This window comes from Scophthalmus maximus, chromosome 9, assembly GCF_022379125.1.
Source record: "Scophthalmus maximus strain ysfricsl-2021 chromosome 9, ASM2237912v1, whole genome shotgun sequence".
In the NCBI taxonomy this organism is placed as follows: domain Eukaryota; kingdom Metazoa; phylum Chordata; class Actinopteri; order Pleuronectiformes; family Scophthalmidae; genus Scophthalmus; species Scophthalmus maximus.
In genome coordinates this window covers 15738834-15753636 of record NC_061523.1, presented here as the reverse complement: position 1 = coordinate 15753636, position 14803 = coordinate 15738834, and the positions used below count along the sequence as shown (strand labels likewise).

At 39.0% G+C, this 14803-nt stretch overlaps 1 protein-coding gene across 3 annotated transcripts in view; it reads left to right on the top strand.

The window, feature by feature from the left end:
* The first annotated feature begins 612 nt into the window (after positions 1–612).
* Positions 613–14803, top strand: part of mrpl11 (mitochondrial ribosomal protein L11) — a 35822-nt gene continuing 21631 nt past the window's right edge. The window contains exons 1-2 of one of the 3 annotated variants that reach the window (XM_035650151.2): positions 613–732; positions 13126–13304. In XM_035650151.2, the coding sequence (XP_035506044.1) occupies positions 13182–13304 (123 nt within the window). In that variant the 5' untranslated portion in view covers positions 613–732; positions 13126–13181. Of the gene's footprint in view, positions 857–13125; positions 13305–14803 lie in introns of all 3 variants that reach the window. The other 2 variants (XM_035650153.2, XM_035650152.2) reach the window with 2 other exon arrangements.

The window sequence follows — 14803 nt, the reverse complement described above, 5'->3', positions numbered from 1 at the left end:
GAAAAAATGTTCAATTTTAATTAAACATCAGTGCACTCAGGCACACAGGCAGAGGTACAATGCAACTGAAATGTGTTGTACAAACACAAACATTAATGTGGGTGGATTAAGATGGCGTGGTACTAATTAAAATTCCACAGCAGCCACTGAACGTGGCTTTGACAGTGGTGGAAATAGTACACAGATCTTTCATTTAAGTAGAAGTAGAAATACTCCAGTGTAGAAATACAATATTAAGTGCCTCATATACTGCTGGGTAGCTTTTGAACTTCCCATGGATTGGACATTAAAGTCTTTATCCTTTAAAATATAATGGTTTGATTTATTAGTTGTATTTTGTGTTATTAATCTGGATTTGTAAAGTAATCTGAGATGTGAAGTAAATGTAACAGAGCAATATTTGTTCAGTACTTGAATAAAGGTACTCAGCTCTTGGTCTTAATTTTTTTTTAATGTTCTCCTATGGCAATAACATCGATTCTATTATATTCTTTTATATGGGAAATCATGAATTTAAGAGTTTAAATAAAGGACTAAATCCCAGTAGCTGAAGTGTCCCTGAGCAAGGCTTTTCATCTCAGCTTCCCAGCAGCCGTTGCAGCTGCTCCTCCAGTCCAGCAGGGGGCAGGCCAGGGATCACCAGCCGGAAACGGTCCGCTGTGTTCAGTAATCCAACATGTCTGCGCCCTGAAGGATGCTGCGAACAGCGTGAGGGGACAGGACAAGAGGCAGGTATGGAAGCAGCGATCTTTGTGTCCGTTTGTGGGATGTTGACGTGTTATTGACGGTGTGTTCATGGACTGAACGACGACTGTATGTGCCGAGGACACACAGCGTGGCTCGCGTGTGCGTCACGGTCAGTTTAAAAGAAGCGACTCTCTTAAGTGTTTCAAAGATCAACCTGCGCTGTTCACACACTTTGAGACTGTTCTTCGTGAATGAATTCAATGGCTTCTCAGCGGAGATGGTCTTAAATGAACCTCTAAAGCTCCACGTCCAGATTCAAACTGGAGACAAAGTCAAAGGTCGGCCTGCTTCAGAGAGAATATGGGAGCACGGTGCTGGAAGGATGAGGGTGATTTTGTTGTTGACCAATTAGTAACACAGCTTGAAAGACGGAGAAGTAATAAAGCGAAGTATATGTGACATTTGTTTTTAAAAACAAACAAACAAAACATTATGAAATGCATGCTTCTGTCATGGCCTGGCAATATGAACACAAATGTTAACACACATTACCTATAATGTCAATTTCTATAATGAACCAGATCCTTAGTTATTTCAGGATTAAAGACAGTAAATCATGGTCTCAAAGGACAAGGTATAACATTCAAAATAATATTGTGTGCTTTATATATGGCATTATACAGATATATATTGAACTTATATTTTAGCACTTTGAGATTGCTTTAAGCAATGAAAAGTGCTCTATAAATGAAATGTTTTATTATTATTATTATTATGTTAAAATTGCTACTGAAGAAAAATACATGGCAGTGATGATTACTGTTAGTTTAATTAACCAAATCTGCATTTTAACTAACCAAATCTGCATTTTAAATGTGCACCTTAAAGGCCCTGAACATCATTTCATCAGCTTCTTTTTATGAGCAAAGAAGTTTTGCACGAACACAAAGTGACAGGCATAGTTGTGGTTTTCACCAGTAAGAGATTTATGTATTTGTGTTGTCAGTTGGGAAAAAATGTCCTTACACACAATCAAATATCAGAATTTGGCAAAAATTGAAGTAAATTCCGAAGACAGCTGTGAGGTTTAGATCTACAATTAATAGTCATTTTATTAATCCATTATTTTGCTGATTAATTGACTAGCCCGCATTCAATTTGTTCATCAGTATTAACTGTACAAACCACAATGATATTTATTTGAATATCATATAAAACTCATCTTTAAGAAGGTGCAAGCAGTGACCTGGCATTTTGTGTTATCTAAAAAAACAAAACCCCAACAAGGATTGTGTGATTAATTAAGTAATTGTTTAAGCTCTATTTTTTTTTCTTAAATAAAGAAGTACATAGGATTTTCAAGACTTTCTTGAAATTGAATTAATTTTTATACACAAAGGACTCTGTCCACCTCCACCAATGATGAACTTCACAGCAAAACAAGCCTCTTCACATTTTGGACTTGACCGACTTGTTTACTTCATCATAACTGGCACCAGCCCGGCCAAAATTCTGTCCATCTTGTAACTGTTTTATTAACTTGCCTGAAGCTTGACTGTCTTACTAGCACCAGAGCAGAGTGTTGGTTTCTTAATCGTTCCTAAATCAATCAGATTTAATCAGATAACACTAACTTTGTTCGAGCAGTTGTTGCAGTATAATGCTGCAATGAAATGAAACATGTTGTCAGTTACACCGGTGTAGGGCTGCGATTATTATCTTCCTGATTTGGTGATTATTCGTTTTGTCTCCTAAATGAATTTTGTAGAAAATACTTTTCTTTAAATGTCTTGTTTTGTATGATCATCAACAGTCTGAAAATATTCACTCTACGATGATATTATCCAGAGAGACCTGTTTGACATGTCAGATTTTTTTGTAGTGAAAAGGGACAGTTAATCTTTATTTTCACTCTCTTCACTCCCCTGGTCACACGAGTGCAGTTTCTGTGCTCCCAAATTTGGAATCTGCTAATCTTAATCATGTACTAATTGGCCATCTTATAATTATTTTATTTTTTTTATCCTTGAAGATGAATGATGAGATGCAGTTCAGTTAATAAGAGTATATGTCCTTAAACCTTTTGTTCTGGGGGCCATGGCCAAAGTATTATCACCAGAAAAACTACAATATGTCCACTTCAGTATGAAACGTGTGTTATAGGTCACCTAAAGTAATTTATAACACCACTGAAAATTACTGATTCTAATAGGTCAGAAGGTAACTTTTAGTGATGCTAAAGTATAACTGCACCTCGTTTGTGATTCTAAAATAATTGATCAAACTGTTTTATTTAACAATTTGCTTAAGCGTCTCCCACCTGGGTTATTTGTGCAACCACATCCAACAGCCCAAAATTAGGATAAATGCAAACACACAATGTCAAATAAGTGTGATATTTTGACATCCAAAACAATTGGTAGGAGGAGGGAAGAGAGAACTTATAAAAATGCTGCAGTGAAGCTGGCTGCTTTTTTGTAGTTGGGTGACTCATTACGCCAATAAATCTATGACCAACCACTAAAAAGGTCATAAAGACATATTTAAAAAGGTTAGGAACCCCTCATTACATGGTGATGTACTTTTTATACTAGGGAACACGAGGCTAGAGTGTTTGATGGATCGGGAAAAAAACTGAGTTGATGGCTTTGTCTTCGGTAAATGAATGTGACACTGAAGAAAGTATATTTTATTGTTCTGGTCACGTGTGGTCGATACAGCGGATCAGATCTTGTGCCTCCCAGAGTGTTGTAAAATAGCTGAGTCATTCCCTAACTGCACGTCGTCCTTTGCTGTAAAATAAAAATCTGAGTTGTAGATTTCCTGTAGGTGGAGTGATTCAGGTTTGCCGCTTGTTAATTCTGGTGCCATCTCCCAAGTCCACTCACCCATCCATGCTGTTCTATATTAACACCTCGCCATTATTCTGAATATGAAGTCTGGCTCCAGCAGGAGAAGGGCAGATGGCTCCAGAGTTCAGGGTGTTTACTGTCACACTTTGGCTGCCGTCACACTTGGCTTGCTGTTTCTGAGCTGTAATTCTGAAGACTGAATTTTGTAATGTCAGAGCCTTATGCAGCCACAAGCCTCCTTGATGGCTGTGATGCTTCTGCCACCAACTGTGACTGCATTGTTTTTATTGTTTTTCTCTTCTTGTTCTCACATCGCTAGTTGTGCATCACATCATTGACACTTTGGATGTTAAGAACTATGAAAATTTATTTTTTCCTCCCTTTTCTGCGTCCAGGCCGTATAAATCATGGAACGGCATCAAAAACCTAACATGTCCTGTTGTGGATCAGAAGTGACAGCAACTTTGTTTCATGCCACACCAGTCAGTGGTTTTGATGTGTTTTGTGCTCTGACACTAGGAAAAAAAAAAGACAGCTATGTAGCCACAGCATATAAAAAACTCCCTCCCTGCAAAATATGTCAAGATGATCTGGACACTGTGCTGTTTTCCCTTCTCTATAACCCCCCCCCCCCCACAGTGATGCCTCGTTACTGCTGTTTGTTGCCTTTTTGGATTTATACCAAGCACAGGCAGTTTGTAACAAATTCTGTCATGCCATTCAAACATGATGGAGAGAGGGGACTGAAATTCAGGGTAGCCAGTAAAGAAAACGGCCTCTCTGGGACTTGATCACAGGCAAACAGATATAATACATGCAGGGAGTTTTGGACTGGGAGTCATCACTATTCAAGTACAAGGTCCTGGTTTGAACCTGAGCTGCGGTAATGGGCATGTGCTGCTTCAGTAGTCTGTTTTTTCTTTCCCATACAACAGCAAAAAAAACAGTGCAGAGGATGGCTGCTGCTCTTATTGTGTTATTTCAGCATGGTGGCAAGTGAACTAATATAATGCACAATGTGGCCAATAATAATATGTAATTCGTAATCGAACAACTCATCCCAAAAGTATAGAAATGAATGTTAGTCCTCTGTGAAGACTCACTACAACATCTTAGGACCTGGCTGCAAACAGATAATTTTCTCGCTCTGCTACGGGAGCATTGGTGCGGTTCAGCGACAATGTTGCCGACGAAGCTTCACTCACAGTTGGTACTCGAGTTCATAACACAGGTGGTGAGGTGGAGTAGAGGTCAGGGCTCTGTGCAGGAAAACCAATTTGTTGGAAGTACATTACTACCTAAAATATCCCTGTATGCTGCTGCATTCAGATTTCCCTTCACTGGAAACACGCAGTAAAGTCCTCAAGTATATGGACAGAAGTGTGTAATGCTAGATCAGACACCAAGAGTTGTAGGTAGTAATCAGTAGTGTTCGGTATATGAAGACTGAAATAAGACATTACGTGATGGTATGCTTTTGGGATGTAAAACATGCAGAGAATAGATTTCTTATTTATTGATTAGTCGATTGACAGATCGACTTACATGACATACATACATTCGACATGCATTCAATTTTCAAGCAAAATGAAAAGCATTAAGGATTCCAGTTTCTCAAATGTGAGGAGTTTGCTGCTGCTCTTTTTCTAACGTTATATCTGTCTGAATGTCGCTGGGTTTCGGAGTGGTTGTTTCTTACCCGAGTGACAGGTCAGAGTGCAGACTTGTGTCTCCCTGCCTGCTGAGAACTGCATGGCCCCCCGCGGGAATGCACTCACCTGCAGCCAAAACTATGTCAAGGTCTGGCTGCCAGCGAGGATGATAAAAACTTTATGATTTTGATGGCCCAAATCCGGTGCTGTTGAGGGAGAGAGAGAGAGTGAGTGAGGGAGAGAGTGAACAATTGAGCAAGTTAGAGGGAGATAGAAAGAGAGACGCACCCAGTTCTACAATAAAAAGTCAAAGTTAGTAAAAATCTTGGTTTACTATGAAACTGTGGCTGGACAAATTACATTATGGTGGGCGGCCACAGCCTAAGTAATTAATGGGAAACACTAAAGCCTTTCCTTTATTGCTTTAAGTGTTGGTCATTAAAGCTACAGTGTGTTATATTTAGAAGAACTTTAAAAACTTTTAGAAATTTAATATATTGTCCATAACTATGTGTTCATATAATCAGCTGCAACAAAGTACCAATGTTATTTCGTCAATTTTGAATGAGTTATAGTTACATGAGATGGACCCAACCTCTGTGTAAGTCGCCATGGCTGCTATTTCGTGTTGAATTATGTCACACAAACTGGTCCAGAATATGTTGCATCTGCGTTGAATTTTCAGCGCTGCCGGAAACTGAAACTGGAATGAGCGGTGCGCCACCATAAAGTATCCCTGTCGGGTACTCAGTTGGTCGTGGTTTGCAACTTTACCACCAAATGCCGCCAGAAAATTAAAAAAAATTACACACTGGGGCTTTAAGTAACCAAAATTGAGTAATTCCAAAGATATGTTTAATGGACGTTGTTAAGAAAGTTTTGCAGGTGCACTGTTTAACTACCAGAGAGCACTGACAAATGTCCTGGTCAATATTTATTCAGGTCACAGGTCTTTAAAAGTGTTCTTTTAGAACATTTATCATCATGATCTATGGTAAATATGAGCTTGGTGGTTGTAGACAGATGGAGGCCAGTTGAATGATCAGTATGTGAAGATTGATAAAAGACATTTTGTGATGTTTCTCTGTGCTGTAAAACACTCACTCTCTGGTTTTGATTAATATGATAATATTTTGGCACAGATTAAATGTCTATCTACGCTGGTAGCATATGAGCTTAATGTAAGACGAATCGGTTCTAGCTTCATCGGAATATATTTTTCCAAGATAAATGCACTCTGAAAATTTTATGTGAAGCAGTTGTCGCTGCTTTTTGCTTGTTTTGTAGATCAAGTGTTAACTTCAGACTGTTTGATAGAAAATGTGTTTATTCCTTGTGAAAAAGATCAGTTATTTTTTTCTGAACTTTAGTTAAGATCTCGGAGAGATGAGTCATGGAGGTTCATGATCTAGGTTGAACCAGGTCACCCAAGTTAGCTTACTTCAGTCTTGTGGGATCTTTCGTACTCTTCTCGAGTTCTTCGTTTTATTTGACTGGCCTTTAGCACTTGGCATTCAGCAATCAATAGCTCCAGGGCCGGAGTTTGATGGGATGAATACTAATGTAGTGGAACAGCATTGGCATATAACTGGCTCACTATAACTTTATATCTGGCGTTATCTCTTAATCTTATTGAGGGTGTCTCTCGTGTGGCTCAGGGAATGATCACAGCCTGGTACATTTGTTCTGTTTGGTCGCTGCATTAGGTTTATCGATTACAGTTAATCTGCAGCACCTAATTCATAACATGGTGCCTTCTAAACAAATACGTCATCCCAGAGTTTCCTGCTGCAGGTGATGGTCCTTCCTTTGCGGTTTACTGTGCTGTTAACAGAGGTTTGCGTCATGTATTCCAGGACACCCACAGTTTATTGTGATTGAATTGTGCAGCTAACTCATTGTCTATTAATCTCTCTTCTTTATGTCTCATATCAAATGTAAAGGTGAATGCTACCACTAGATGGACTGCAAAACTAAGAGTTGAACAAAACCAATTGTCAGAGCTGGTTTAGGTGTCAGTGGAAGATAAGAAGGAATTTTTTCCCCTTTCTTGTAATTTCAAAGAATACTAATCATTCGTCTGTTTGGAAATGGATTCTGACAGGTTTTATCTGTTTAAAGAGATGGAAACTCAAAGGGTTTCACTGTTAAGACTGAGCGATGAGACTGGAATAAGAATACGTCAGTTCTTATCACATTACCACAAAATTAAACCCTCAGGACTTGAAATGTGTATCAAGTAATGGATCACACATTTCAAACCTAACCCAGAATATAAGCCCGCTCGAGTAACATTATATCAACCAAAACAGTCCTAATGGGCCCGGGAATTATCAGCTAAGTTGTAAATACTATTTTATCACACAACACACGGAGAACAGAAGGACAAAGCTAAAATTTGTGCTGCATGTGTTTAAAAATAGGAGTGGGTAACATGCATAAAATCCTCTCTCACCGGGCATTGTGTTGTCATATAATATCGACACCATGTTGTGACTGCAGCATGAATTTGAGAGGGACCTTGCAATATATCTCCCATATTAATATTTCCTGTCACCTCACTAGTGTCAAATCTGTGGAAAAAAGAAAGCAGAGATGTCTCCAAAAAAGAAACTTTGAAGTCCTATCTCACATGTTAGTTTTGAAACCTTGCCCAATGTGACCTAATATACCTGGGAAATGAAAGGATAACTACAACGGTAGAAATGGTTTAACAAAAACCCACATGGTTGACAAATTGAAATTGTCTCTTATTCTCTTATTTCATATCCTGATTAAAATGGTCAGACTGTGTAGACACTGTAAGACTGAACTTACAATAGTCACCACAGCACATTGATTACTAACACCAGTGTCTTAGCCATACTCACAATGACAGTGTTAAAACACTGATGTTTGGCAGATGTAATGCTCATCATCAACATTTACCAACGCTACCAACGCAACGAGATGGATGGTCATTAATTTTGCATAATGGAAGTATTAAGGGATCACTAAGATTTTAAGATAAATCTGGTGGATAGCATGAATATTTCCAGACTGCATTCGGTAGACACTTCACTCAAAACTGCAACTGTCAACCTCGTGCTCAAACTTAAGGCCCATGGGCAAAATCCAGCCTTTGCAGAATTTGATCCTGCCCGCATATGGATTTAAGATTCTCAATAAAATTTTAGTGCAGAGGTTAATTCTGAAAGCAGATAAACATGATGCCACAGCTTAGTTTGCAGGCTGCCTGTGTCCTGAGCAAATGTTCTCTGTGATAAAGATCAACGAATCCTTTCACAGATCCACATTCATTCAGAAAGTGGCTGCAGCTCAGGACTATAAGCCAAGAACTATAGAACTTGCATCAAATAACGCATGTCATGATCTGACCAATCTGTTCAATCTATGCCATCAATGATGCGTGAGATTTACATCTGTGAAATCGGCTGCATGTGAGTTTATTTGCAATTTGTAGGATTTTATGAGCAGTCAAGGGTTAGGCTGTATGCAAATTACATGATCAAAGATTTTATTTATTTTTGCAACCACTTTTACAAACAGTAGTTGTCTTGTTCAGGCCTGTGAAACAGGTTGTGGTCAGTTGGCTGTTTGGTAAACATAATAATATAATTAGAATGAATCGTTTTGCCTGACCTAATGCAATGATGACTAAGCAACATTTTTGATGAATTTCTCTTAATTGGTTGAGGGCTTTGTGTGGACCAAATTGTATGAGAGAAGAATATATAGTCATGCAACAATACAATCAAAAATGTATTATTTTTTTAATTAAATAAACTCATGTCAATAACCTATGCATGTCTGGCTTCTGATGTGATTCTCATTATCCAGTTTGGCTCTTAGTAAAATTGAGTTAGACTCCGCCCCTCTGCTAGATGATAAGTCAGGGGATCACCAGAGTCATTATGGTCCATTGGGAAATATGAATGTCTGTACAAAGTCCTGTGCCAGCCCATCAGGTAGATGGATAGACTTAAATTACAAGTTTGACCTGCACATGGCTCTATATGAAAAGTCATTGACTCACCAAAGTCATTAGTATTCATCCTGTAGGTGTAATGACGATACTTTCTGTTCCAAGTCCTATAAAATTATCATTCATCCAACAGTTGTTGAGACACAAAGATTTTCAACTTAAATAATTTGTTCATCAAGATCTGATGTATGATTTAAGTGTTCACTTAATTCTTTTGAGCAATTGTATATTGTGATAACTTTTGATATTGTTGTTTTGATCGGCCTAAAACTAGAATGGCACTAAGTAGAGCACATACCCCCGCCAAGGGCTGAACAGTCCTACACATCACGTCAAGTTCTTATAGTAGAAATATAAAAGAAAAGAGGAAGGATTTATTTGTATTTATAAAACCGAAAAAGAAAGTTCCCAAAAAAATCCGACATCCGCCCCATAAACTCAAAAAGAAATGGGTTCCTCCCAGGGCCAGGCCCCATCCCTCCACCAGCTTTGATCAAAATTTGTTTATTTGTTTTTGCATAATCCTGCTAAGGAACAAACAAATCAACAAACAGACACAGGGTGAAATCATCCTCCTTGGCGGAGGTAATGACAAGTATGTTAATGTTCAAGCACAAGTGGGGGACTTGAGTTTCCCAACCCAGCCAAAGGTGGTTAGAATGAAAAGAGGAAAAGCATTCTCTGTGGAGAAACATAAACCAACCCCACGAAGCTGCTCTGATAGAAATTAAATTTGAAAAAAGCTTTGACTAAAGGGCAGCTAATAGGTTGACCCTGCATTTACTCTCAAATAAAGCTTTTGTCAAAGTGTTTCCTTGATAAGATAATTAGAATGTTTTATTCTTTATTTCATGCCGCAACACAGAATCCATGTTATTAGAAAATATTGGACTTAATTTTCTTCAACTATTCAGTTTTAATTTAGCAGAGATATGAAGATGAGAAGGCAGATAGCGTTTAACAAAGGTTATGTAATCAGACTTTTATCCTGCGTTGTTGCAGGTGCAAAGCCTGGTCGCATTGAAAAAATTTAATTGGTATTCAGCCTTCATCATACATCATTTCATCATTCTGCAGTAAAAAAAAAAAGTCATGAAAGACAGAGAAGAAGACCTCCTCCCTGAAAGAATGTCTATATTGTATATTGAAAAAGGTCTGGAACTTTAAGAGGGTTTGTTAAAGACCTTTGTTTACATCTTTTTTAAAGAAAGACATCAGTGGTAACCTTGATTTGCTCATTAAGAAGCTTCACTGATGTTGGCGACTGTTTGGCTCCTTAATGAAGACTAAAGAGAGTCTAATAGTCTAAACAACAAACAGCAGTGGGCCACACCAGTGCAATTAAGCCCCACATTTTTTAATAGCAAACTGATTAATTTCTTTAATCAAAGTCAGCATTATCCTTGGAAGTGGAGTCTGTTTTAATTATGTTGAAGCACAACACTGAAGCTGCCATTACTGTCCTGTGAAAACCCTCCGAAATTTCAGACGCGTTGCAATGATGGCAATAAAAATGTAATGAGGTTTTACATGAGCGGCCTAATCTCATATTATCTTTTGCACAACAGTTTATGTAGACCTACACATTATGATGACAGGTGGGATTTTTCTCCAGCTTTTCTCCCATGTGTGCAGTTTTATTGACATGTTTACCTCCGTCAAAGGTGTTGTGTTTCCATCCTAGGTAGTTTGTTTGACAGGCAGCAAGAACGCTTGAAAACTTCATGATTTCCGAGACGGGCTGGGAAACGCAAGAGTTTTCATTTAGGTGGTGATGATGATGCGCAGGTTTGGTTAGTAGATCACCTGAGTTGATGACCAGAAACCTGCTGCCAAATCCTAAGGGAATAAGTGTAAGGACAATAAGTAGATTCAGCCTGAGGTGTGGGGAACTTGAATGACATTGTTTGCTGCAACAACAATTTGGAGAACATTTGCGTTTTTTCCCCCGCTCTATTATAGCCGCCCTGACCTTTCTTTATTAGGTAGTCATTTAAAGGCTGATTGTGTTACGTGCCATTTATTAAGCATGTTTTAACAAAGTGCTCTTACGCTACAACGCTGCACGGTCCCGACAAATTGCTCCTTCTGTGTTGTCCTTGTTATCAACGACGCTGTTGCCAGTAATTGCCGTAGGAATGTAATATTCTGCCTAAAGAGCAGCTGAAAATTGTCTCTGTTCCTTCCAAATTACTGCAGCTTTGATTTGATTATTCACAGCAAAACATTAGCCCAGCTCTGATTATACAGCCCTGAACCATGTTTCTGCCACTGCAGTCAATGCTGCTTTATTCCCTGAATCCAATGCAAATGCATTTGCGAGATGCACACTGTCAGTGCAGTTGTGATCCCTTATGTAGGTCAATTCTTCTTCAGCCTTCACTGCATGGCCTTGTGATGAGTGATTTCATTTTGGGAGTGAACTGCAGTTTTATTATTCATACTCCAACCGAGATTGGAGTTGCGGTGCATTAGAGCATGACTTTGTCATTTCCCCTCTCAGAACTGTTATTCCTTTTGCCCAAAATTGGAATTAAATCCAACATTTGATGTTGGACCTAATTGTTTTTTTCCCCTCACAGTCACACAACTCCAGTTAAACCTCTCTCTGGATGTAAAGTATAGTACAGTAGGTTTTTGGCTAATGTTTTTTGTATGTCCCCACAAAGAATACTGTGCAGCTTTCCCCATTCAGGATTCCTGAGAATTTCTCATTGTGTGAAAACAGAAGTGGATTTTCTCACTTCAGATTTAACTAACTGTCTCTGAAATTGATCTGAAGCGCAACATATTTTTTCTTCAATGAAGTAGCTGAACACATTCTGTGGGTAGTGTGGAAAGTACCTCCGAGAAGTAGTAGTATATGTGAGTCGCATTGCAAAGATGGCTATTGAGGGAATTCAGACTAAATTGATTCTATTTGGGACTCTTTTTGCACTATGCAAATCACCTTAATGTGATATTCCCTCATTGTGGTTGTTGCGCTTTAACGGTTGCGGTATAATCAGCAGCCCAGATATAATCACAACTTTTCTTGGATGCAGTTTCTCCCCCTTTGTTGCTCTAAAGCAGCATGAGGTCCCATATATCTTTTTGGTACTGTCTCTTCTGTTGATCTAATTGGATACCCTCTGTTGCCTACAATGAATCATTGCTGGACGTCTTTTCTCCCCTCAAGTACTTATTTTTATTGAATGCATTGTTCCCCTGAAACACAAGGCTCAACCTTAAAACTTGTATTTGTCCCTTGGCTCCAGTCATTGATCTTTTCTGTCCTTCTTTTTTTTTTGTTCTCTAGAGCTGTGTCAGTATCACTTTTATTCCAGCAGAGGATTATAGGCCTGCTTTTATGTGTTCTGCCTCCCAAGAGAAAGGCCAGGAGTTCAGGCCATTCTCTGCACTCCACTAATTGACTCCTGATTTTGAAAATGCATTTTAAGGTGGAATGAAAAAGCTAACCGCTGTTAGCTTTCGTATATGGGGATGACTCTTCCACCCCTTCTCTGTGTATTAGTATTGGTACTTATCCTTTTCTGCCATTGACTCTTGGCCTCTACTGGTGCAGAGGAAGCTATGCTGCAGCACAGAGAGTTTAGTGGTGACACATCCGAAACAGAGGTGAGGCGATGGAGGCATTATTTGGCATGCACCCCATGATTTTCCTGTGAGAAGTTTAAATCCTGTCGGTTCTCAGGTTTCTTCAACGTGGCAAACATCTCACTCCGCTGCTGATCCACACTGCAAACACCTCGGGGAAAGTGACTCTCCCTAAACCAATCGAAGGCAAAGATTTTTTTAATTACCTGCCTGCTGCAAAATGGAAAGGCAAAGGTTTTGCTTGTTGGTATCAGTATCGACGGGAGTCCATGATGCTTTAATGAGCCTGGTGTGTAAGTGATTTGTTGAGAATGCTTGAAATGCTCATTTGTTTTTTCTTCTACGTTTTCAGTGAATGGATTCTCAGTTGACTCAGGAGCAGAGTTAAGTCATTCCACACAGACCAGGATGTCCAAGATCTCAAAGGCAGCCAAGGCTGTGAAGAAACTGGATACGAGCAGTGTAATCCGGGCCATAGTGAGGTCTGGACAAGCATCCCCTGGACCCCCCCTTGGCCCCATTTTGGGACAGGTAAAATAACTTACGATTTCACTTTACGTTCCATTTGTTCGCACAGATAAATCGGGAGTATTAACTTAATTGAAGGAGCAGGGCTTCATTTCATCAACTGGCTTTCTGCATACAGCTTTCATTAACCGCGAGACAGCCTGATCCGTCCCCATTTTCACTTTGCCAATCACATAGTTGCCTCTCTCCCCTCAGTCTCCTCATAGTGCATCTGCGCCCCCACTTCCATCTCCTCCCATAGCTCTCTTTATATTCCCATTCTTATTCTAGTCGCACAGCTCCATTGTGCAGGTGGGTGCCACACTCAGCCTCAGTCTGCAACTATTTTCCCACAGTTTCCAGAGACACCTCTGTCTGCAGCAACTGTCCATACACGTTAGTCTCACACTTTACAAGCCAGTTGATTAAATGGGATCGAACCTGTGAAGGTTTTGTCTTAAATTCTTGTACATGTCTCTCTGCTTCAATTGCTTCAGAGACAGCTGAGGTTGTCTTGTTTTTTATTGCTCAGGGAGTCATCACCACAACTTTTTCCACCACATTTGCCAATTCCAACAAGAGAAATTTATGTACTGGCTTTAAAATAAAGCCTTCAGTCTTCACGTGTGAAACGGCGAAAAAAGAGAACACTTATTTTTTGCAGCAAACAAAATAATGTTTTGTGTTTTAATACTGCCAAATTAACTCGTAGTTCATTAACCTAAAAATTTTTGCTAACATAAATATGTCCCTTTTAAATTTTTTCTTGTAAATGTATATTTCATATTACACCATAAAGTCACAATCTGCTCTGCGTTAACGGTCATTCCGCTGTTAAAATATGATTGTCCTTTACAAGATTGAATGAAAAACCCAGTGGCTCATTCTGTACATACAAATGATCCAGTTAGTCTCTTTAATGGTTTGTGCTCATCAGCCTTTTGGATGCTGTTGCACACTTGGAAACCAGATCAATTCCCACACTTAATCAATCTTTGTGACTTAATGACGACACTCAGAGAGGAGCATGGAAAACAGAGGAGATTCTCGTTCATCCAGATCATAGTTATCTACAAGGGTTTGAATCAGAAGCAACTGCACTTGGTTGTAGTTTCTTGAAGACGTTTTATCCAAGAGGCTTCCTCAGTTCTAACTATTTTTTTGGTGAAAAACCCAGCTATTTAACCTCTGTGTAGTGTGGGTGGTGCATGTTGTTGGTGCTCCAGACTGTTTCAACGCTACTTCTTTGATTTACTCAATCCTGCCTTTTTCTTTCTCTCCAATGGTTTCCTTTACAACTCGATTTAATGAAGTAACTCAACCTCTCACAGCCATAAAACTCTGTTCTAGACTCTGTTCTTTTCTATTCTGATTACGTTTTTACGTTTTTAGTTTTAGTTTACTGGTTTCCATAAGCTGTTGGTCAGTCAGAAAGTGTTAGAAATACAAGTTTTTCCACACACAACACATAACAAAGAATAAGTCTTTTTTTTTGGAGACCTCACTTGAAGCTGCACTAATCA